The sequence below is a fragment of the Lichenostomus cassidix genome, chromosome Z (genome assembly GCF_008360975.1).
Source record: "Lichenostomus cassidix isolate B80296 chromosome Z, HeHo_3.0, whole genome shotgun sequence".
In the NCBI taxonomy this organism is placed as follows: Eukaryota; Metazoa; Chordata; class Aves; order Passeriformes; family Meliphagidae; genus Lichenostomus; species Lichenostomus cassidix.
Genome location: NC_139511.1, coordinates 40,641,763 through 40,667,125, shown reverse-complemented (window position 1 = coordinate 40,667,125; position 25,363 = coordinate 40,641,763). Strand labels below are relative to the sequence as shown.

At 36.1% G+C, this 25,363-nt stretch overlaps 1 protein-coding gene across 2 annotated transcripts in view; it reads left to right on the top strand.

Moving 5' to 3' along the window:
* The first annotated feature begins 17 nt into the window (after positions 1 to 17).
* Positions 18 to 25,363, top strand: part of VPS13A (vacuolar protein sorting 13 homolog A) — a 107,041-nt gene continuing 81,695 nt past the window's right edge. For both annotated transcript variants that reach the window (XM_085043004.1, XM_085043003.1), the window contains exons 1-19: positions 18 to 182; positions 8,621 to 8,664; positions 9,164 to 9,206; positions 10,101 to 10,196; positions 10,481 to 10,582; positions 11,282 to 11,391; positions 11,661 to 11,720; positions 12,770 to 12,829; positions 13,040 to 13,120; positions 13,586 to 13,643; positions 15,582 to 15,709; positions 15,923 to 16,029; positions 16,694 to 16,865; positions 17,233 to 17,295; positions 21,129 to 21,264; positions 21,852 to 21,946; positions 22,779 to 22,921; positions 24,215 to 24,416; positions 24,507 to 24,621. In XM_085043004.1, the coding sequence (XP_084899130.1) occupies positions 83 to 182; positions 8,621 to 8,664; positions 9,164 to 9,206; positions 10,101 to 10,196; positions 10,481 to 10,582; positions 11,282 to 11,391; positions 11,661 to 11,720; positions 12,770 to 12,829; positions 13,040 to 13,120; positions 13,586 to 13,643; positions 15,582 to 15,709; positions 15,923 to 16,029; positions 16,694 to 16,865; positions 17,233 to 17,295; positions 21,129 to 21,264; positions 21,852 to 21,946; positions 22,779 to 22,921; positions 24,215 to 24,416; positions 24,507 to 24,621 (1,915 nt within the window). In that variant the 5' untranslated portion in view covers positions 18 to 82. The remainder of the gene's footprint in view (positions 183 to 8,620; positions 8,665 to 9,163; positions 9,207 to 10,100; positions 10,197 to 10,480; positions 10,583 to 11,281; positions 11,392 to 11,660; positions 11,721 to 12,769; positions 12,830 to 13,039; positions 13,121 to 13,585; positions 13,644 to 15,581; positions 15,710 to 15,922; positions 16,030 to 16,693; positions 16,866 to 17,232; positions 17,296 to 21,128; positions 21,265 to 21,851; positions 21,947 to 22,778; positions 22,922 to 24,214; positions 24,417 to 24,506; positions 24,622 to 25,363) is intronic.

The following is a 25,363-nucleotide window of genomic DNA, read 5'->3' as shown; positions in this document are numbered from 1 at the left end:
CGGGGCGGAGCGGGGCGGGCCGGTGGGGAGCGGCAGGAGCCGGGGCGGCGGCGCTGCTGCCGGGGCGGCGGCTGAGGGCAGGATGGTGTTTGAGTCCTTCGTCGTGGACGTCCTGAACCGTTTCCTTGGCGACTACGTGGTGAACCTGGACAGCTCCCAGCTGAAGCTGGGCATCTGGGGAGGTACGGGCCTGCCGCGCCGCGGGGGAGCCGCCTGCCCGCCCTGCCCGCGCTTATGCCGCCGCGTGCCTTCCTGCCCGGCCGGGCTCGCCCTGCCGCCCGCACAAGGGAGGAGGCCGGGGCGGTGTCCCCCGGGCGCTGCCGGGCCGGGCCGGGCCGCCTGCCCGCCCGGGAGCTCTGTCGCCGCTCCACCTGCTCGGCCGCTTAAAAATAGCCGCGGAGGCGGTCAGGCGGGCGGGCTGGGGAGGCGGTGTCCGCGGAGCAGCCGGCTGCGGCAGCGGGGGGTGGCGGCGGCGGCGGAGCGGGAGGAGCTGCAGAACGGGGGAAAGAGAAACCGGGCGAAGTGCTGGAGGCGCATGGACGGCCGCTGCAGTTTTGTTTTCCCGTATGGAGCCGGCCGTGCTGTCTCTTAGCTGGGGACGGATCTTGGCTGGCCGCGGTGTTTCTGGTGCTCGTGGAAAGTTTGGGAATCGGTGGGCGGGCAGCTTGGAGGCGGGAGCCTGACCTGGCTCTGGGAATGCGAAACTGAACTGGCTTACGGGCGTTTCCCACGGCCGGCAATAAACTGTGCATAAACGCCAGGAGTTTTGATGGCGTTTTAGTGTCAGGGTTTTAGTGCTCGTGGGAGCGAGTGGCCTCTCCGCGAACGGCGGTGACATTCCGTTTCTTCTTGGTGCTGTCATCTGTAGATCTGGAATATTGGTTATTTTTAGCCTTAAAGCACCAGGAGTAGATACTGCCTTAGGTGTCTGCAGAGGCGTTGCCCAGCTGCGCCGGGCGAGATAAGCAGTGGTCTGTGGAATTAAATTAACGTGCTAGTTCTGAAGGCAGTGAAGTGTTCTGTTTGCATGTGCTCTCTTGACGTCCCCTTCGTAGGTGTGTGCAAGAAAACAGCATCAAAGGTCTGTCAGACACAGACCATGAACAGATGCCTGTGCAGTGACCACTGCTGGCTCGGTTTTGAATGTGCATCCTAGGTGTCTGCAGTATCAGCAAAAGCAAACACACAAGTTCAGTTTTTGTTGGTTTTTTTTTTTTTTTTCACAGATGTATTCATACATTATTAGGTGTGAAGCATCCTCCAGGTATTCCGTATGGAATGCAATTCCGTTCGTTGACACTCACATACATTAACTCGATCTTGTAAGCTTCTCCTGGAGCTTTCTGCATCATGGACATTTTTGATTTCATGCTTGTTTTCTGAAATGGAGTCCCTATTCAGGTTCATCTCTGCAGAAATTTTGCTTCAGTTAGTCAAGGCGTTTGTAGGATCTTTGGAAGTTCAGTCTCTATACGGAGTCAACATAGCAACAGCACATGTAACTGCTGGAGAAAAAGTGATAGTCCTTGATCTATAGATATAAGGCTTAATATTGCATATCTCTTACTGATTAGGTGAGTCTTCTTTGAAAGGTTTGACTAATTGCACCTTTCATCAAAACTGTGTTAAACTAATTACTTGATTTGTGTGCTGAAGGTACCGTAGTTTCTTCTTTCTGTTCAGAGAAGACAGGCAGACTCTTTAATAAAAAAATATGGGACACTGTGTAAATGTTTTGGGCAATGTTTATACATTGCAAAAAAGGTAAAAGCTTCTTTTTCCAGCTGTCTAGGTTGCTGATGGTTAGTCATGGCAGCTTATGCCCCTGTAAAGCAACTCCTAATAGATTAGATGAACACTGTCTCGTTTTAAAAGAACTGAAAAAACCAAAACCCAGAAAAGTCCCCCCAAAAAACCCCAAAACAAAGAAAACAATAAAACCTCATTTAATTTTACTTTGACGTTTTGATATTCAGCTATCATATTTTTTCAAGTCTGTGGAACTTGATTTTCTTTTTTATTATTTCCTCTTCAAGAAGCTCTTATATGTTCGAGGCTTTGTATGTCTTTATTTAAGGTAAAGTGCCTATGTACTCTAGTGCCTATGTACTAGAATAAAAGTATTTTTTCTCTACATAGCCTGTTGACTTGCTTGTTGTGAAAACTGGTACATGAAGCTATGGATGTCTTGCTCTTGCTTCAAGAGGCTCAGAACTGCTGTGTAGCATTGGTGAACCTGTAGAGTTTTATTTGTTTTCCTGGTCTACCAAATGATGCTTTTTTTTGACTTAAATTGTATTTAATGGTCAGCACATCTGCAGTATTTCTTCCATTCCAAATATCTCAAAGGACCTAGAAATTGCATTCTTCTATCTAAAAGACAGTAACTCCTTTTAGTAATAGCAGTAGAATACAGTTTTTATGTGCAATCATAATTGATTAGCAGATCCCTGCACTCACAGTACGCCCTAAGTCTGTGGATAATTTTTTTAGCTTGCTAATTACTAAAATCCTGTAACTAAGGTATTAAAAAAAAGTACTATTTTTGTTTTCATATTTTGTGTAAATGTAATACTTTTTAATGCTTGTCTTCATGCTCTGAAATAATTTCCACGACAGCTATGCGTTTTCATACCGTGTTTGTCTTTGTGTCATGATAAGATTGCTAAATTTTACATAAATAATGTATTGTTGAAATAAAACTGTCCAAAATCCATCAAAATAAAAGGAAAAAGAAAGAAAGGAAAATTGTTTGGATTTTTTTTTCCCTGTAACAAATCACCACTGCTTTTTGGATGCCAGAGCATTGCACAAGTGAGATATATATATATATATATATATATGTATGTGTATATATATATATATATGTATAGTCTCATGTATCTTAAATTTTAAAAGGCATGTATTTTTTTATCTCTTGATGCTTGAAAACCCAAGTGGATTAAAAGGCTGTAGGGAGCAAGTTGTGGCCTTGTGGTGTTTTATAGCTAGTCTGTTTAAATTGACTGGTAAGCTGTTTGTAGACTCTGAATGTATGTATAAAACTTAATTTTACATAGTTTCAGCTTCTGTTAATTTGAGAGCTTTTTAATGAGCATACTCAATATTAACTTTGGTTTTGAATAAATGAGAGAATTTATCATGCTATATTTAAGCTATTGCATATTCAATCTGTGTAGTCAAGTTGTGTTATGACGCTACTCCAGAAAATACTCCAGAAAATAACTAATTACAGAAATGTTTTGATTTTTTTTCTTGTTAAAAATGCCTCAGATTGAAGGGTAAAAATGTAGACTGTCTCAATATTGAAGAAAGATGTGATACGTGAAAGCACTCCTATCTGAGAGAGTTGCAAGAACTGAATGACCTGAAATGTAAAAGACAGTGCAGAAAGTTGAAGGTAGTTCAACCTGCAAAGATAATAAAGGTAATTTGAACATTCAAGCTAGTATTGGAAAAACCAAGACTCAGAAAAGAGTGTAACAGGGTACAATATCATATTCCTAAAGAACTCTGTTAATATGAAGTAGGATAGAAGGGTAAAAGGTTAGGCAGCCATCAGAGAAAGCTGTTGGATGACTGATGCCTGGAAGGACAGTATTTTTAAACCTATTTCGGTTTAGGTTCACTTAGAAAGATACTTTCAATGAACTGTATTAACAAGTGTGCAAGTCACTGCCTTAGATAAACAGGTTAGATAAGTATTTAGGTGAGTTAGATATTTTTGAATGCTCTAGATCTGGTAAAGTTATACTTAAAATACCCAAAGAGATGCTTGCAGCAATGTGAGATATATACAGTTATCTTTGGGAAGAAGTGAAATGCCGGTGAGGTTTCCAGACAGTGTTGAGAGACCAAACACTTGTTTTATTGCCATTCATGATGTCATTATTTTCTTTTGACTGTGTCTCAATAACTTCTCAGTTTCTTGGTCAGACCCTCTATACTGCCCTTTAAAAACTTAATTATCGGTTGACTTAGCATGCTTGCTTATTAGGTAATGTCTCAAGCATGTCTTACTGAATACAACTTATCTGAATGCCTGGTGTCTCTTTTTGGGGCAGTTATGTTAGTAAGATGATATGATGTAGGCAGATAATAGGCATGTTTGTGAGCACACAACTACTTTTTTTTTTTTTTTTGTGCTACAACTATTACTATATTGAAAGACAACTACTTTTGCATACCTTGCCGTGTCTAAGTATAGCAGGTGCAACCTCCCCCCCTCCCCTAATTTGAAACAGTAATTTGAATTTACTTGAGGGATGCATAATGTCTAGTAGTTTTTGCAGTTTTTCATGACCTATTTTACAAGAGATGTCAACAGAGGAGGTATTTGGCAGACTGGTCTGTAAAGACTTAAAGCCTGTCTGTAGAGGGTATGCTTAAACAGAAATATTTAACAGCACAAAAACAAGTGGGAAATGACTAGCAAAGGCAGCTGTTTGTATGAAGTGTTCAGAGGGACTCACAAGCTGACAATGGTGTTGGAAAAAGCAGAAATTAAATTATGTGAACAGGAATGTTGGATGCTGATCAGATACTAGCTAAGGTATTTGCATTTTCTAATCATTCATCTTTCTCTCATCTACTTTCCTTCCCATGTCCCTTTTTATTTACAGGACAACAGAGAGTGATTAATTAGGTAAAATCTTCAGGAGTTTTGTGCTGGTTAATTTTTTTTTCTCCCTTTAAGTTCCGTTTATAACCATAGCAAAATTTCAGTTAGGGCTCTTTGGTGAACTAGTTTACTAGGTCTCTTTTTGCAAGCTGAATCCTTGGTAGTAGATGTTGGTTCATGCACTGAAATTCATGAAATTTTTTGCATATCTAAAATTAAAACTATAAACCTATTTATTCTAGAATTTTGACAACTGTATTATTTTGTTGAATTATTTACATTGCCCAGGGATCAGCTAATCTAAGAATTTGCTTTATAATGTAGTCTAAATAAATCCTAGACTTCGCTATAGGTATTTATAAATGTTCTGGCTTTTATTAATGTTTTGGCTGGTAGCCTGCGTGTTTAACCCTGGGTATTTATACAGCTCTAACTACTTGCACACGGTTTCCGAGGTTGCTTAGTTGTGTATTTTTTAATGATGCATTGGATGCATTTCTATCATGAAAACATGCAGTTGCTCCCAACAGGGGAACACCACCCTTGGCAGAGCACCCCCAAGCAACCATCAACAAAACTAAACAATCAAATCTTGATGTATTTTCTGATTCTTGCAATTAAAATCTACTCTCAGTTCTCCAAGACAAACTCACTAGCTGTCCTGTAACAAGGGTTTTTTCCCTGATTTTCCTGCTTCTGTTTGTGAGGGCTTTTGGTTTTTTGCCTCCCATCCCCAACAGAACCATCAGGATTCAGTGTAGTTGCACTTAGATCTACATTTCATTGCAAACAGCTGCGTGTGGTACAGACTAAATTTTGGTAGTGAAAGAGAATACTGATATGGTCATTAACTATATTTCAGATCTTGAGCATCAGAATTGGTTGCAAGCTTTACAAGAGTGGTGGCTCTGGAAATATTTCCTGTTTAGTGCAGGAATGTTTAGTCAATGTCTTGGGCTCTCTCTAAAGTGTAGGAAAAAAAAAAGTTACATCAATACACAAAACCTAGTGCTTCTTTAGTAGCCTTTTTTGGTGCTTTGATAGCCCATTCACTGTGATCAGACCCTCAATCAAGGTTTTTGTAAGTAAACTGTTAAATTTTAGTACATTTGTTTCAGTAATTGTATACTAAATTTCAGATGCCTGGGGTTCTACTAATACATATTTCTTCTAGTTATTCTTAACTAAAACATTAAACTTTTTAATTGTAAAATCACAAGTAAAAACATTGAAGAGTTATTTACCCCACTTCCAAATCACACTGTTTAATGTGGAATTTTCAATGTCACCTTGTTTGAAACATTGATTCCATGTTTATTGTCTACCATTATGATACGCTGAGGTAAAATAAGAAATAGTTCTGCTATCATGAAATACTGTTTGTAAAAGCTTAAGGTTGTCCTTACTCACTTTGCAGTACTTTGTTTTTGGAAGCATCACGGCTGCCAAATTATTGTAGCTTGTTACTGTGCCTCTGTGGAAATATGGCATGTGTCAGACTCTTGATAAATGAGAGGGAATGTTTACGTAGCCATTGGTGAAAGTGAAGAAACTCAACCCAGTTAAACTGCTTTATGTGTCACACTGTCATACTGTTTCCTTGTGTGTGTTTTTACCATGGCTCAGCTGACATACAGAAATTGCGTGTCATGCCTGGTAACTTGGTTACCAATCTGAACCTTTGCCCTGGATACCATTAGAGTAACTTGCCATTAATACAGTTACAATAAGTACTGTCTTGTTGAAGAAGCAAATGGGGTGGTTTTTTAGTGATAAAAATGGTCTCGGCAGAGTCAGCTGTATTGGAATAAATGTAGTGTGGAATTGAACCAATTGTATATAAAACTGTCACCTTGTTATTGCCTACAAAGGCTCTGTAGTTCTAATTCCTAGAGTAGTTACAGACTACTGTTGGGAAACTCTTTGCGGTTTTTTTTCCATTTTTTTCTTTTTTCTGTTTTCTTTTTCCTTTTCTATTGTTCCTGGCAATATATCTGTATTTTAAGGCTTAACAGCAGCATCATCAGCTATCAAAAAAAGCCCAACAACTTCTGCGTGTGGTATTTCTCTGCAGAGGCTGATATTAGCACATGTCAGATGTGTGTCAGAATTCTACTAGAAAGTGATTATAAATTTTTGCAATGAACAAATCAAAACATTAAAAACTTCATATTGCGTTTTTGAGCCCTACAAGATGGATGTATTAGTTTACCTGATCAACTCCTCCATATCAATTCAACAAATTGAGCCAACTCTTCTAATGCATGCAGTTTTGAGATTTGGTTCCAATGTTCCAAAATTGGTGGTACTTTGAACTGTTGTTTATTGTCACTAGCACTGTATAACTGCAAGAATATTTCTTGCAATTGGAACTCCTGTTTCCCCATATGTTTTGCTATTTTTAACATGCATCCCAAAAGAAAAGCATTTTTAGGTCAATTGAGTCTTCATTTGCAACCTCAAGTTGTATTCCTTTCTGGGCTTGTAACGTGCTTCTGGTTTCTGGAATCTCATTTATGCCCCTGTATCAGCAGTATCAGGTGTCTGTTCCATGTGCATATGTTAATGCTATACATCTAATTTGAAAGTAGCCACCACAGAAGCTCCATTCTTGTAGATTTTGCAGAAGGCATTGCCTTGGACTATGTGCATGTTTTTTAAGTTATGGGTTTTCCGGTCCCAGTATTCCTTTGTTATGGCAAGAGTTTGATATGAAGTATATTGTAAAACTGATCTTGGAATTCAGATTTTCTTTGTTCACGGTATATTGAATTTCTGCCCTTAAAAATTAGATTACTGAAATGCTTCCGGTGAACTTTTGTAAGCCTATAGATAAAACTGGCAAGTGTAAGATCTTTTGAGGGCTAAAAATTCACTTACATTTAATGTTGCTACAATGTTCTACAAGCATAGGAAACAGATGGTTGAGGAAAAAGAAGCAAACTTTTGATTTCAAAATGGGTCCTTACAAGATGTGACTGTAATTTCCAGTATTTTTACTTTGAGTAGTCTCAGATTATTTTTCATGGACATGCAAGCTCCATGAGACAGTCTCAGATATTATTTTGTGGCATAGGTGAACAGTCTGGTGTTAATCATCTTTCATGGATATTTGAGGTGTAGGCTGTGGATCTCTTCCACAGTAAAGGTTTTGAGAACCACAGGTCATGGATCTCTGAGGTGTCCCACTGTGAAGGGAAGGGAGCACCAAAGGTTTGTAGGTACTTGAGGTCAGAAAGTAACAAGAGTCACTGTGTCTGTAAAAACTTTTATTATTACATCATACACACAGCATGGAAATTAGTGTAAGTTAGTCCCTTATAGTATAAACACATGCTGGTAGATCTTGGATAAGGGGTAGGGTGAAAGAGAAGAGAGAGAGAGACAGATTAAAGTGTGGGACAGAGAAAGAAAGAATGAAAGATCAGCAGTCCTGGCTCCAGTGTCAATGCAGCTAGTAGGGTGCCAGGGTCCTGGAGCACATATGTGCCCAGGCCTCATGTGGGAGCATTTATGTAGTCAAGGTTTCCATGCTGTGGCACTAAGTTGCATGTTTTCTGTGCAAATAAGTTATTGTGTGCAGCTTGTTCTTCTAGGCCTTCCTGCAAATGGGCCAGAGGGCTTTGGGGTTCTCTGGTGGTCTTGATTTCCTCCATACTGGAGTGACCTTAGGTTGACAGTCCATGACCGCTTCTTGACCTCATTCCTTTGCTTATGCTCTACTCCAGGACTTGTCTCTAGGACCTGTCCAAGAAGAGTTCTGGCTTAAATCTGTGTGGCCCATTTTTCGTGCCACATGCTGTTCTTTCTCATGACATGTTCTTAGCAGCAATTCTTGATTGGCGCCACTGCTATCTGCTATTGATGTTTGAGACCTATCTGTTAGTGCCCTTATCTTCTGGGCTTCTGTAACCCACTGATTCAGACTTTGGGACTTATATTGTGTACCACTGTTACCTTGCTTATTGTAGTTTTACTTGTGTGCTTCTTTTCTTTTAGGAGCTGTAGCACTGAAGAATCTGGAAATAAAAGAAAATGCACTGGTAAGCTAGTGAAAATAACAATAATACTTGCAAAAATGATTGCTGAAATAGGTTTTGACTTTAATGTGCATTTTTGAGTTCTTATTTTAGGGTACACTTCCTTTGAAGTGTAAGCTTACTTATTTGCTTTCTCTGGACCTATATGGATTATTTGATTAATTTGAGATTAAATTTAAAGATGAAAGTGTATGCATTTTTTTTTTCCTGAAGAGAAGTCTCACTAGTTGCTAAAAGAATGTGTTTGGGTCAAAAGCAGTACTGAAAGACCTTTTTTTTCTATAGCTCATGAAACTAGAGACTTTGCTCTTGGGAGTGTATTTAGCCTAGCATGGTTTAACAGTCTAAATTGATAACCAGATGTTTGCTACTCCAATGTACTGAATTTCTTTTTTTTCGGTGGTTGAAAGGTAAGTTTGTTAAAGTCATCATAGGATCTTTTCCTGCATTTGAATAGTTCATAAATTGTTAATTGAGTTTAAATTTTCTAAACCACTTTCAGAGTCAGTTGGATGTGCCATTTAAAGTTAAAGCAGGACATATTGGTAAGTTACAATTTATCTTGTACATATGCAGCTTTTCTACATACTATCTTTCCTTGCAAGTGACTTTAGTCATCCTAAGCAAGTAATTTCAATATGTTCATTGATTTGCATACCTTGTACACTCTGGAGTTTGTCCCTTCTGAAAAAACTGTTTGAAGAAGCTCTTTTGATAAGGTATGCTGGAGTCGTGTTTAATCACCTCAATATTGATGAGAAAGGAGCTCAGCACAGCAAAGATGAGCAATTGGGCAGGACTGAATCTCATTCCTTGTCTTAGCAAGACGCCACAACTGATTTTTGCCATTCCTTTTCACCTCCTTCCTTGTTTTTGCTAAAGTAAAAAGTTTTCTCTTTGGAAATTGATTGTCTTGTAGAAGTCATTGGTTTCTTAAAGTGAACTAACTCTAAAGTCATTATGCTTCCTTTGAATCTATATGACAAATGTATTTTGTCGTGACTGATTCAATATTTTATTAAAATTGCCACTCAGTTGAAGAAGGAGAGACATTGTACGCTCAGGATCCGTGTGTTCACAAAACACAGTGTTTAGCTGACTGATGATGTATGAGCTGCCCATGTGCTTTTCTTGTTTCTGAGGGTGCTGCAGTGGATTTTCAAGGGGGGAGATGTTGCTATTAGGAAGAAGGAATGTATTTCAAGGGAGTAAGGAAAGCCTGTAACCTTGATAGTTCTGCTCATGGAAAAAAGTCTCATGTTTGTTTGTGTGTTGTGTAAAAATGTACAACCCAAAGGACTTTTGCCTCAGATGCCCTGAGGTTTTTTTCTGTCTAGCATAATAATTGTTCAGAGATCTTGTGTTTAATATTGATTATCTTTATATTTTTTTTCCCAGTCAACTATTTAATTGTATATCTCAATCTTTTCTGTTTGTAGGTCAACTTAACCTCCAGATTCCATGGCAAAACCTTTATACTCAACCTGTTGAGGCAGTCCTTGATGGAGTTTATTTGCTTATTGTGCCCACAGCCAGTAAGTTAATGTATAGGAAGAAGTGAACACAGACTGGTGGGATTTCAGAAATATCTGGAATGGATTGATACTGTTTTTTTGAGCTTTATTCCTAGGAGATACTCTTAGCAATTACAATTAGATAATGGAGTGGATGTCTTTCAGTAATTTACATTTCATCATCCAATTTTTTTTGCTGTTATGTAGCTATTATAAAAACGTAAAAATTGCAGCTTTTGAAACAGTGTCTTTAATAAAATGTGTAAGATTTTTTGGTATTATACCTTTGTATCTTATGTGTTTAGGCATAAAATATGATGCTGAAAAAGAAGCCAAGCACTTCTTGGAAGCAAGACAGAGGGAATTGCAGAGGATAGAGGAAGCAAAGCAGAAGATAGCTGACCAAGGTAAGAGTGGGAAAAGCTAATGAAAGTGATGTCGTTTCTTTCTTTATTTTAATCCTGAAAGATGCAGACTTTGTCAAAGTATTCTATAGTCATTTTTTTTCCTTGATTTTTAAAAACCTATTAGTTACCTTTTTTTAGGTGTGACTGCTATCAGTACTGCAGAATTGGCATTCTGAAAATAAAAAGGTTAGAGCATTAATGTGATGTGATATAAGTCAGGCTTTTGAAGTATTGATTATTTGTATCATATGTTGCCTGACATTTTCTTTCCTCTTTCATAAGAAAAAAATTTAACTTTGTGTTCACTGTCAAAGAATTTTTACTGATACAGCTTTTTAGAAGTTCTTTTTAATCTGTTCTTTGATACATGTGAATTCTTTCTTTAAATTCAACATCATGTACTTCCAAGAAATATGTACTGGCCACATGAAGTATTGGTGGATTCAGGTGCTACTTTCGAACTATCTGGTTCTTCATTCAGCAGGTAGTAAAGCTTGCTGAATGAAGGTGTGAAACCTTCTAGTCTGAGGATATAAATGTTGTAGATTATACTGAACAAACATGTTTTTATACAACTGGAGTACAATATAATAGAATATTCAAGCAGTTATCATGCTAAATTTATTATGTTAGTGTTTTGTCTAATTTTAAAAATACTGAAATTTAAACAAAATATTAAATTATTTTCCTTTAACATAGATAAAGTAAAAGAGGAGAAACAAGACACTTTTGTAGAAAAGCTAGTTACTCAGGTCATCAAAAATCTTCAGCTGAAAATTTCCAACATCCATATTCGCTATGAAGATGATGTAAGTACTTTTGTATATCTTAGCATAAAGGGTTGTGCGCTGTAAGATAAAATTAGGAACTTGTCTGATTTCTTCTAGTTGCTTTCCATGTTGAAAGAATATTGGTGAAGTTGTGTAATTTTCATAGTGTTATTAGAAAAAAAAAACAAACCAAAAAACCCTGGGAAAAAAGCTTGTACCAAAACGTAAAGATACTTAAGTTCTTAGCCAAATATATGCTTCTAGAGTATAAAATAATCCTTTTTTTTCCTTTTCCTATGTTCTATTAGATCACAAATCGGGACAACCCCTTGTCATTTGGGATTTCACTTCAGAATCTAAGTTTGCAGGTAATTTTATTTTTCACCTTTTGTCTGAAAAACGTATTGCTGTGTACCAATAGGCCAAGTTCTGTTTTTGTGTGTTGTGCTTTCTGGTAACATACTGTCTAATAAGAGTACACTTATAATCATCAGCATTGTGTGGTGGTAACTACTTGATTTATCAAATTCAGCACAAATGCTTTGGTGGGTGTGCCATTAAAGTGCTAGCATTAAAATATATCTTTATGAGAAAATTCTTATTCTTCTGCCTGCTGCACTTTGTGATTGCCAATCCACTTTGCTGTATTATTGCTGTTCAGACTTTGAGTATTTACTGAAACTGACTTGAGCTCCAGCAAAGGAAGATACTACCTGCTAATAGGGAGGAGGAGAAAGGGAAAAAAGAAGAAAAAAAAAAAAGGATATCTTTTTTTCAAACTGATGATGACTTTTTTTGATCTGTGAGCTGCACTTTAATGTGCTAAGAGTAGTCCTCACAGACTGCATGAAATTTTTCTCTGGAAGACCGTGTAGTAGCAGCAGTATGCTGAGTTACTTTGATGTGGTAGTTTTTGCTGTGTAACTTCTAATCTTAAAGAAAATATGTCTAACTAAATGTTACTTTCTTAAATGAATTGTGGTCTCATGCATGCTTGCCCCTAGCACATTGAAGGGTCTTCTTTAGGCTCAAACTAAATTAATTGCTTCTAGAATTATAAAAGAAATTCAGTCCCTTGTTCATCTTAGTCCGAAGAGCCTGCCAAAAATAATACTGGTGTAAACAAAAACAATTTGCAATGCTGAAAGCATATAAAAAGAATTTCATAGTATATTTTGTTCTTGTGAGCAGCCTACTAATCAGTGCACATACACATACTTATTTTTTGGGGGAAGTAGCTTAATCAAGTTTCCACTTAAAATAATGGATTAATCATATTAAATCAGAAGATTGTGTCCCATTATTTCCCATGGTATTTAATTATGATGATGTTCCTTTCTTTTTCTGTAGTTTGTTTCAGCTATAATATGTTGTGAATTATGGATACTGGAGTAACTTTGTTTAATTCTCATTTCAGACCTCAGATAAGAATTGGAATCCATGTTTACATGATGAAACTGCCAAGTTGTTCCACAAGGTACAGTTTAAACTGTATGCTAAGGAAAAAATTGCTAATAAAACAAGCTGCATTTGAGTTTCTTCAACAGACAGTAAGATCAATAAAACATGTAACTGTAAAGGCTCTAAAATAAAAGTAACATACTGAATATTTTTATTCATCCAGATTTTGTGAAATCCAAATTAATAATCTGAAATTTGCAGATACTATGTTCTGTTGTATTTTCAGCTTGTGCGACTGGATAACCTTTTTGCCTATTGGAATGTGAAATCAGAGATGTTCTACCATGGTGGTTTTAATGAATCATTGGTAAGTAAAGCATGAGGTAGTGTATGTTGAACTATATATTCTGTATACATTCCCAGCTGAGACTGGGAAGCAGAGAGCATTCTTCACATTCAGTTTGCTTTTGTTTATGTCAACGTCCTGGGGAATTGTTTGTTACTAGAAGTGTTTTTAGGGGGAAAAAAGTACATGTTAAGGCTTTTATGTGATGGAAGTATAACCCCTATCTGAGAAAGTTAAAAAAACAGTCTTTTGCCAGTAACAAAATTTACACAATTTATGGTCATCTTACCACTAATCACTATTCAGTGATTTTTATTAGCTAAAAATAGACATACCATTCTGTTTAAAACATAGATAAGTATTTTGAATTTTACTTTGGATCAGAGGGATTGTCTGAGAACTGTTTTAAAATGCTAGCATTTTGTACTTTAAAGCTTTATCTGAAAATAGAAATACAACTTTCTTTTAACTCCATTTTGTGTGTAGGTTAACTTAAAACATGGAGTTGCCAGCCACAATGTGATTCCAGAGGGTTATGATTTTGGTAAGTGTTATTTAATTGTAATACACATTCATAATTCTAATTTTTAGTGCATCTCAGAGGTTGTCACTTTGGCTATAAGTCGAAAATCTGAGTAAGGAGTGCAGTTTAGCCCTGTAAGAAAGTACAGTGAGTACTGTATAGTGTAGGTAGTCTTAGAAAAGACTTGATAAAAATGGGTCTCGAGTCATGTATAATTCTAATGGAATGTCATACATAGATCCTCATTGTTAACATTCATTGATTAATTCCTATATTTAAGAATAGCAACAACATGCGCCTTATAAGTTGTGTGGATTCAGATTGGTTTGAGTGTGTTTTTGAGGTCACCTGCTTTATGCAAAGTATTTTTATTTTCATGAGAGTTGGGCGCAATAGATTGCATAATTTTAAAACATTAACATTTTTATTGTATTTTTTTTTTGGTGTTGGAATGTTGCAAGTCATATTGCTTTGAATATTGCTTACTTAAGCCTGAAAGTCACATTGGCGTCACTCAAACATGGTGAAAATTTACTTTTCATTGTATGGAAAATATGTGGTTTGTGTTTATCATGTGCATCTGTGTGATTGTTTAGTAACTGTTAACGAGGTGGAATGGCCTTTGAAATGGCTTGTTCTTCAACCAGGAAAGTCCTCAGTTCACTATAGCCAGGATTAAAAAGGGCGCTGTCAGTTTTACGCTCCTGCCTTCCCCTGAATGAATCTCTGTTTTGACTGACAGAGAACTATGTAGTAATTTCTTCTGATTTCTTATCCGTGTATTTTAGTTACTGGCATTGACTCTTTTTGCAATGAAACAAGCGTTAAACATCATAAATTGTTTAAGTCTTTATTTAGTAAGCTCAAAATAGTTGTATGTGAAGTTTAGGATTCAGGATTTACACTCCTGTAATTCAGCAGTGCATCAGAGATGCAGACAATGCTTGTATTCTGTGGTAAATTAAAATTTGGTCCCTGTTAGGGCAGGTCTTTAGGTTGGGACTTTGATAGGAAGGTAATAAGCATGAAGTCTAATTCTATCACTTGATGTAAATACAAACATTATACTTATATATAAGAACCATAAAAATGAAGTTTAGGAAGATAAATACGGTGAGAAAATTAATTGAAATGCTACCATTTACAGGTGTAGCTAAACATTACATGGTTTCATCTTGCAAAAAGGTGTGTTTCCACTTGTATGAGCCTTTCAGAGAATTTGGAATATTTTGTATATAGGTAATATATAAGTATTTCTGCTGAGATTAAAGAAATTCTATTTGAAAAAATATGATCTATGCAAATGCAGGTAATAAAAAAAATTATTCTTATTGGATGAATTGCTGAAACACGAAGATATTGAACTAAACATGACGTCAAATGCCTGATATTGCCAACCTATGGACCAGATAAAACATTTCTGCACTGAATGTTTTTTCTTTGTGCCTCACTTTTATGTAGAATCCATATTGATTTTTTTCCATGCTTACTTGGGCTTGGATTTAGAAATACGGAATGTTTGGTTTTAAGCACTGTTGTGAGTATAATTTTTCAAACAGTACAGCATCTATAACAAACAAAAAAAAACTTACAAAATAAGTGTTTATATAGTGAAATAAATGCTGTATTTGAAAGTGCCATGTACTATAAATGTATCATAGCAAAAAATATTTACATTTGTTACAAATGTAAATTGTTAATTGAAACATCTGTATGTAATACAGCCTAGAGGAAAGTTTTGTGATGACGTTCTGCAAAAATTTGTTAGATAAATGTTTTCAGAGTGAAACTGAAAATTGATTATGGATTGTATTCTGTTTTCAGCTGTTTTGATGGAGTTCATGTTTTTCAAGTCCATCATTTTAAAACTAATAATCTGGCATAATTTAAGTAAATGTGTAATTTATTACAGTCTTAAATAATTTAATTGCACTTTTTATATCAACTTGTGTTTTTTAGTATTCCGCCCAATTTCAGCTAGAGCCAAACTCCTTATGAATCCTCGATCTGATGTTGACTTTTCATCACCGAAAATGGATTTAGATGTAAACTTGCAGGATATAACCGTTGAATTCAATAAGCCACAGGTACAAACTATTTTTCTGAAGTTATATGTAATGTGGTAAAAATATTGGTTTGCAAGAATAAAAAAGGCAGTCTGAAATTTTGTAATTAGCATATAGAATCTAATAACTTGTTAGTCTTGTTTTTCTTTGTAACTGATTTTCTCTTGAAATAGAAGCTTGATTCATGTTGTTCTCAGAAAGATAATAATGCACAATTTGAATTTGTTTGCTTAGTACTTCAGCGTTATGGAGCTTCTTGAGTCTATAGATATGATGACTCGAAATCTGCCGTATAGGAAATACAGACCTGATGTTCCATTGCACAACAACGCCAAGATATGGTAGGCACCCCAGACTTTGAAAATAATTTTTACTTATTAATTTGAAATAATTACCAAGGAATAGCTTCTTACTTAAGGAGGCTCATTTCCTTCTGAAAGCAAGTCTTCTCTTTTGTTTTTGTTTGTTTTCCTTAAGCGAATATTGTAAGAACTTGATGAGGACCTCAAGCCAAGGCTGAGGACACAGTATTTGAAAACCTGTGATTGCTATCTTAAAAACCATTACCAGGAACTTAAGTCCAGATAGTGTTTTCATACCGTAACTTTAGTTTAATGAAAGCCCCTCATTATATGTTAGGTAATATTGCAAGAACATAGCTATTATCTAAAAATAGGCTAATCTTTTCTACACAGGTGGCAAGGATTTGATTTCTTACAATTCCTTACAAATATATTTTTATTATTCTCAAACAGGCATGCATAGATTTGTGGGTACTTTTCATACACAGCTACCCTTGAATATAAGGAAACAGCAACCTATCTACTTTTTGTGGGGAAAAACAGTAAATTTCTTAGGTTTCTCTACTGATCAAAAGTGCAATATTAGACATGGGATTTCACTCTTCGCAACTTGAAGTTGTATTTATTGAGAGTCTTCAAAGCCTTAGGAGTCTTTCCAATACTCCAAAACAAAAGTAAGCTATACATTTGTCTTTTCTTTTAGGTGGAAATATGTTATTTGTGGCATCCTTGAAGTAAATGTTCAACCTAAGCTCCAAATGTGGTCATGGGAACATATTTGGCATCATAGGAAGCAAGTGAAGAACTATAAAGAGATGTATAAAACAAAGATAACATCAAAAAAACCTAATGAAGGAATCTTAAAATCGTTGGAGGTTAGTATTTTTTTGTTAAAGGCTTAGATATTGTTCATCTTGATATTTGCTCAGACTTAAATGTTTAAATATTCCTAAATTAGTTCTAAGTTAAAATAAAATTTTCAGGGGTCAGACTCGCAACTTCATCACTACTTTTCTCTGTGAGTAACATTAACAAATATATGAGGTAAGTTTTTAAATTATAAACTGCAAGAGAGAACAGCTTAAACTGATGAGATTTTCTTTTCCTGGTTTAAATTTTCAGATTGAGCAAATTAGTTTGGATTGCATAAATTGAACTGCTTATTGTCATTTCCTGTAAAACTGAGCTGTGGAATGTAACAATTGTAAAATTGTCAAAAATAATTTCTCACCTCTCTTCTAGGAATTTGAAAAGGCCTTGGATATTTTTAACATTACTCTAGCAAGGCAACAAGCAGAAGTTGAGGTAAAATTGCATCATTTAAATTAGTCTATGAATAACTCAAACATGAGATTGTGGTGATTTTAGGCAGATGTATTTTAGCTATTGTTACTGAATTGTGTATCATATGGTCTTTCAATTTTTCTTGTTCATGGTTTTCTATTATAAGGCATAGTTAGTTTTGGCTTGTAATTAAACAAAAATTTAAAAACACCATATACTGCTTCTTCAGAAAGACTGATCTGGGATAAATTCCTTTCTACTTCTGGTGGGAAAAAACTACTGTGGAAAATATGGTCAAAGGATGATGGAAGTCAAACTGGAAACAGTTATACCCAAAGCTCCTTGGTCCCTCCCTCCACCCTACAACAGCCTAGACTATTAGTGTATTCCTTTTCTTCGTGATACTGTGTTCCATAGACTGATCAACTGTAGTATGTTCACTCTTTGCAAAGGGATGCAATGTTTATATTTGCAAATGTAACACAGAACAGAACAGATACAGAATACATTTAAGTAGGTAATTGCAATTAAGCAAGATAATGTGACTTGAGTAGTTCCACTTAATTTGTTAGCCTTGGTTTTCCTAGGTTGATGTACTGCCTCATTTTCCATGTAGTGTCTGAGCATCTCTCTAGGACACTGAAGTGAAATATTTATAGTTTTTCTGAAATCTGTGAAGGCATCTTTCTCCATTAATAATCAAGGCACCTGAAAGAAAGCAGAATAAGAAGTTTGCAGTTTAAGCAGAGTAAGACGTTTACTGAAAGAATGCAGTAATTAATGATTAAAGTTCATATATGTTGGTTACTGCTTTTGGCAGTGCTTGCAAGCAATTTGGTGGGGGTTTTTTTTTGGTTGGGTTTTTGTTTTTTTTTTTTTTGGTGTGTGAAATATGTTAAGTATGGTGTAAGTGCAGTCACAGATATTGTGCTTCTAACCCAAAACTCTGAAGAGGAATATATAAATGTAATTTTTTCCTTCTATTTGTCTGCATGAACACCCAAATTTGAATGCTTGTGTTATCATTATCCAGACTTTACCAGAACCAGAAGAAACATTCATGACCATTCCCCTTCAGTTTGGCCGAATTGGAGAACTTTTCAGGGGGTTGGGGGAAGGTTTAGTTTTGGTTTAGTTGTCACTTGATTAAGGAATATTCTTGTTTTGTGATGTATAGTTTCCTTTGGTTTTATCTTTCTTCTCCAACTTTTTGCAAGATCTCTGAAATCCTGAAGTATTTCCTATCTGGTTTTATTCTTCTTTTCCCCAATATGATTATGCTGCTTACAAAAGGTTATGTTGTATTGCATTCCTGACTACCTTCAAGTCCCGAGTTTTAAAATACATTTCTGTAATGCTTAGAAGTAAGTTGCAAGAAAATAAATTTTCAGTTGTTTTAGGCTTTAAGCCTTGCATTTGCAAAGTGTTAGAAGTGCATCTTTAAAGATGTGCTAGCTGATTATCTGCATATATTTCTAAGTGTTGAAAACCAGGTCATGGTGATTCTAAATTGTGTTCTATCTCCATCAATCTGTCAGAATCCATCTATGTTATTGTTATCAGGTCATATCTCTGAAAAAGGACTTAAAAGAGACAAATCTACTACTAGTTTGGTATCCTGACAGTTAGCCTTATGTCTGCTAGGTATTTAAAGGACCACCCATTAGATATGGGCTGAGTAAAGCCAGGCAAATGATTGTGCTGTTTGTGAAGCTTTTCTGTTTCTTAAAAACATACTTAAGGGTTGAATTTCAAGGGCATACTTTTATCTAGACCTTAGAGTCAAGCTCCTTAGAAATCACATTTGTGATCATGATGCTAATTTTCTGGCAACTTTGTTGCCAGAACTTTAGTTGCCAAACCTCACACCACTTCTGCATCTCTGACTCTAGTGCCCAAAGTACCAAATACACTCTTCAGTGAGCTAAGCATCAAGTCTCTGTATCAGCTTGAGAAATGTTGTCCTTGTAATCTAGGGAAGACCTTATAGCATTTACCTAAGTGAGAATACAGGATGGAGTCATGGAATCCTTTAGGTTGGAAAAGACTTGGAGAATCACCAAGTTCAAGTGTTAACAGAACACTGCCAAATCTCCCAGTAAACTATGTCCCAGAGCACCACATCTACATGCCTTCTAAATACCTCGAGGGGTGGTGACTCAACCACATCCCTGGGCAGCCTGTTCATTTGCTTGGCAAAGTTTCAGTGAAAGAAACTTTTCCTAATAGCCAATATATACCTCCCCTAGCACAACTTGAGGCTGTTTCTGCATGTTCAGTTACGTGTTGCTTGAGAGACGAGTCTGACCCCTACCTGGTTGCACCCACCTTTCTGGTAGTTTTCTCTTTTGATCAAAATAGTTCACTTTGGTGATTAAGCTTTAAGTCTATGACAGCATTGATTGCTAAGCCATTGTAAATAGAGGATAAGGAAGCTTCAAGGGTATTCTTCAGCAAATTTTTGTAGTTCCCATACTGCACAGATTTTTTTCTGCATCTTTGCTGAAGTACAGTTCCACTGGCTTCTCTCGGCAGTCTTTCTTACCTTGGACTCTGGTGCCTGCTTCTGCCTCAGACATGTTAAGAGTCAGAGCTTTAATCACTTATTCTCCATAACAGTTGCCCTTCAGCACCAGCCCTTCAGGATCTCAGAAACCTGTAATTTCATAGACTTAACATCCTTTCATCTAAGGCCTGTCCATTTTTCCTTTGGGCCATTTGCTTTGTAACATCTGCTTGATGGCATGGTAACCTTTATAAAGAGGACTTTTGAGGACTTTGAAAAACCTTTTTGAAGCTTCGTGTTGTTAAGCTGACATTCTGCATCATCTCTCCGAGATGAATAAATAGTATAAATTCAGAAGTCTTTATGTTTTTTGTGGTGAGTCCTGTCTTCCTTTGCCCGGTAAGTATATAGGTGTGACAAGTCCCTACAGAGTACTTATTTATAGTCAGCTGTTTTCTGTATTTGTCTTGCAGAGATCCTGGGGTTTTGAATGCTGAGAAAGGATCCCTGTCTCACTTTCCGTAGAGTATCTCTAAATTTAGGGCTTATCTGTAACTGTTTGTATATGTTTGGACAGTATTAGTCACGAAGAAATTTAGTTTGTGTGGACTAATACAGTTTTCAGAACTACTCTGTCTCTTGGATCACTTGATATTTGTTTGCCATCCCCGTGACAAACTTCCAGTGTTCAATTTTGGATGTAGTCTACACTTTCTGTGAGGACCCAGTATTGGAATCATTACTGGCATCAGATAGGGCATCCCATAGTTGTAGAAGTAATAAATGTAGGAGAAGGAAGGGCTTCCTTACTATTCTAGCTATATGTATCAGATCCAGGAATAGTTTTCTATTTTCCTTAGAGTAAATACTGTATTGTAAGAGTAAATGTTTGTTCTAATTGCTTTGGATATCCATCTTGAAATGGAAAACATAGGGCTAATGTAGAATTTGGTCTGTGATGGCTATTTAATTATTTACATATGTATTTTAAATGATACTTTATAAAGCCATTGTCATGTAAAACACTATATAATGTTGAGGGTTTGTTTATGGTGAAAGCTAGAGACAAGACCTGCTGTGTAAAAAATGTTTATTGACCTTTTACATACTCTTTTCTTTTGTAAAGGTGGTTACTATTACGTGGAATAGAGCTGGTCCAATTATACAGTGTGTACTCAAAAAAGTTACTAGAAGGGAAACTAAAAAATAACATTTTGCCTTTTTAATGTTTGTCTAATGATGTTCTGATTTGTTAGAGCTGTGTTGAGTCTATATTTTTCTTAGGGGAAAAAAAAGGAAGAAAGAAGCATGAAGAAAACTACTTACCTGAATATTTTTTAAATTTAAGGCAACTAAGGCTGGATTGAAAATCTACAGACCAGGAGTAAAACAAGATGATGAAAACTCTGGTGGCTGGTTTAGCTGGATATGGAGCTGGTCAGGTGGAAAAACAGATGAACAAAAACAAGAAGTAAAGGGTTCAAGTATGATCATTTATTGGTATTCTTCTCTGTTACTAGAAATGTATTAGAGTCCTACATCCCTGGCAGTGGAACTTCGCTATCAAATTATTGCTGTTTGCATTTTCTCCTAGCCTGTTCCTTTGCTGATGAAACTGTTAAGTGCATGTTACAGAGATTGTACAGAATTCCTTCTGTAGCTCCTTCTGAACTGCTTTCAATACAATAGAAGTTAATGGAATGTAAACAATTTTACTTCCATTAATTTTAAAATTTGTCTGTTTCCTCCAATATGTGTTTGATTTACTTAAGTATGGGACATCTAGTAAAGGTTGTGTAACATGGAAAGTAAATCAGAAAGGCTACTTCTTGTTGCTAACAACCTAGGAAATAGAAAAGATCAAAGAAAAAGTATGAGAGTGTTTTAAAGCGTGCTTTATATTCTCAAGACTTGGCTTTAAACCCCATGGCATTTGCTTCTGCTAATTCAGGACAATGATGATGGTATGAACTGTATGTTATAGAGCTACCAAGCACTGGAAGGTGTATGAGAGTATTTGCATTTTTCAGATGCCTATACTGAGTTTACTTAATCTCTTGAAATGTGACAGGTCTTGAAGAACTGATGACACAGGAAGAGAAGGCTAAACTTTATGCAGCAATTGGATATAGCGAAACAGCTGTGGATCCAACCCTTCCAAAATCAGTAAGTCAGAAATGACTGTATGATACCAAACAGTTGATAGCTTTATCTACTAATAAAAATCTAAAGATGATAGGAAATTACTTGTAAATTACTTGAAGCTCTCTCTCTGTATTTGAGTACTGTTCTGATACTTTTTAATAAAGGTACTGCATGCTGGTTTTCTACAGAACAGAGCATCCTGAGATGCAGTTTCAGGGCCTTGGTTATAAAGCTTGCTTTGGGTATTCTGAAATAGTTAAGAATTAAGATTTGCTTGCTCTAGCAAGAACAAAATCACAGATGTAGTGTATTGTGGTTTAAATATTGAAGTATATTCATGTATTATCTTACAATATTCAGAAGCATTTTAAGAGAATGCGCTAAGGAGTCTTAATAAGGGATCAGAAAATGCACAGGAATCTAGTAGATGTATAAGTAGAAATTCTACTTAGAATTTTACTTAGTGGAATAAGTGATTATGTAAGGAAAGGGGAGATTCAAGGATTGTATCAGTGAAGAGCAACATTTTCAACCATTTGGAAATAGTCTGGTAAGTCATCTTAATGTGAGATACTAAGGATGATACAGTGGGCTGCGTTCTAGCTCTGCATCAGAGGGTCTTCATCCCAAAATGTGGAAAAGACATCAAAGACATATGTTTGTAACGATAGTTTACTCTTTACTCTAGCCCAGCGTCTTTGTACGTTTTTACACAGCTATGATACAAGCTATTCATGCATGAAAACAATAATTTCAAACTGCTATTTGTAGCTTTCATCTTTTCATAAACTGTGTCAAGATGTATATTAGTGTATTTTATACTCATGTGGTTTTATTTTTCTGGCATATCTAGTATGAAGCCATGAAGTTCTCTGTCAAGTTAACAAGCATGTCTATATCAATAAGAGAAAACCAGCAAACTCCTGAACTGGTAAAATTTGCATTAGCTGACTTGAGTACAATATTTACCCAACGACCAGGCGCACAAGCAATAAGGTGAGCTTTCTCTGTCAAACTGGTTTTGCTCCTCTTGAAATGATGGTGACTAGTTGGCATTTAGGACTCTGCTATGGTATTTAAGTGGTCATTCCTTGTACAGTTTGGGAGTGGAATTATTCTGTAACTGATGGATGAATCATGGATACTCTTTCCATGATTGAGTTCTCTGCATCTTCAGAGTCTTTTGTGCTAATACAGATATACTCCTTTTTTCTCAGCTTGTCATTGTTATGTGCAAACCATCTAGTTACTAACTTGTTACTTGCTTTGAAAAGTGACTGTTACTCCTTTTGAAACTTAACCAGGGCAAGGTGATCTCACAACCACTTTTGCATGGGCATTTAACGTGACTGAAAAGTTCTTGTGTTTCCAGTTCACTGTTAGGTTTGTGGAAGAAAGATGCAAGAGATTATTTTTCCTTTGTTTTGTGCTCTCACAGTAGCTGGTGAAAAGCACCTAGTGAAATATTTTAATTTAATTTCAAATGTAATGGCTTAAAAATTCTAGGAGAAGGTAACCTTCCTGTTTTAAACCTTCCTGTTTTGTCCCCTCTACTTTGAGATGTATAAGTATAATCTATGAATGATATAAAGATATTGTTGATCTTGATTAATTTTATGTGTAATGTTTTTTAAAGTTTTGCTTCTGGCTTTTCTCTTTGTCCTCCTTATGCATCTAAATGGCCCTGACAATGCTATTGTGCTAAGAAAAAGGAAAAAGATACTACATTTTTACTGTGAAGTACTTTTCTCTGAGTGTTGAGAGAAAATGATCTTCAACTGAGAGCTGTTACAGAGATGGACAGCATATTGAAAAAAAAATCTAAGACCCAAGAAATACTTCTTAGAGTAATTAGACATTTTGTCTTTGTTTCTTTTAGTTCTCTGCATCAGAACCCTTTTCTCTCTGCTGTATGTCTGTTTCCCACTATGAATATACCGTCTAATTCCTGAGGTCATAGTAAAGAATTCCTGTTTGTATGTCTTACCTGCCCTGACACCTGTAATCATGAAAAGAATATGAAGGAATAACTTGGATGTCCTTTCTTATTCAGTCAGGGGCAGCTAATAGACACAAAAGATAAAGAAATGGAAAACAGTTAACACATGGATGTATGAATTAAATACTTAGAATAAGCTTTTTATATTTAAGGTAGGGTAGAGATGTGTTGCATTGGTTTGTGGTTTGTTTTGGGTTTTTCCCCCATCTGACTTCTAATACTCTTACTATCTAATTGTACTTAGCCAGATGGATATTGCATCTGAACAGTCTGCTTACATTTCTTTACAGGTTTGAAACAAAAATTACCGCACTTGAAGTTACAGGCGTGTCTCGAGAAAAGTGTACACCCTGTCTCCTGTCTTCTCGAACAGTTTATTCAGATGAGAGTACCTCACTTTTAAGCATAATGTTTGAGACTAATCCTTTGGATGAGAAGGCAGATCAGAGGATTAGAATAGAATCACAACCACTGGAAATAATATATGATGCAGTAAGTAAATATTTTAATAAGCTATAAATAATAAAAAAGTCATATTTAATAGTAAATTTATCATGTTTTATTTTTGCTTTATTTTAACAGATGACTGTAAATAGCTTAGTGGATTTCTTCAGACCTCCGAAAGATGTACGTTTAGAGCAATTGACATCAGCAACTCTGATGAAACTTGAAGAATTCCGTGAAAAAACATCAACAGGCAAGTGCTGCATGCTCTTCTCTTGGTACACTCAGACAAATTTTAGATTGTAGGCGTGTGAAAACTGTATCTTTTCCTATGGAGATGTCTGCATCCAAGTCGTAGCTTTCTAACACACCACCTAAGTAAGCTGAATTATTCAATCTCATTGCAATGTGTTTATTCTAGGAATTGAATAATTTTATGTCTGTATCTCTTTTAAATTCAGCTATTTCTACTTCTTTGTGAAATATGCTCCAAAACCGTAGATAGTCTTCTAGTATTTTACGCCATAGAGAGTTAAAACAGTCAGTTGAATTTTCTGTTTTGTTCAGCTGGTATCTAAAAGGCCTTAGTTATTTCATATGCCTTAAATACTGATACTGGGATATTAGTCCTCTAAGTTAACACCTAAGTCCTTTTCAGATTTCATGTTTTTCAGGATATTATGCTTTTCTATAGGTGTTTTTCCATTTTCTGAATTCCTTGATGACTATTGATTTTGTTTTGGATTGACTCAGTTTGAGTTACATAAAATGTATTTATCTGCCTTCCAGCTCTCAGCTTTACAGTCATTTCACTAGTTTCCATTTTATCCTGTTTATCTCTAGAGATCTTACATTTTAAGACATGAATGCAAATGTTGAATACTGTGAAGACTAACACTTAGGTCTAAGGAATTAAATTGTTTCAGTGAGGATGTCTGAGGCTTTGTAAATCAGGGATGTGTCCAGCACAGTGTCCTGCCTCTGTGGAAGGGAGT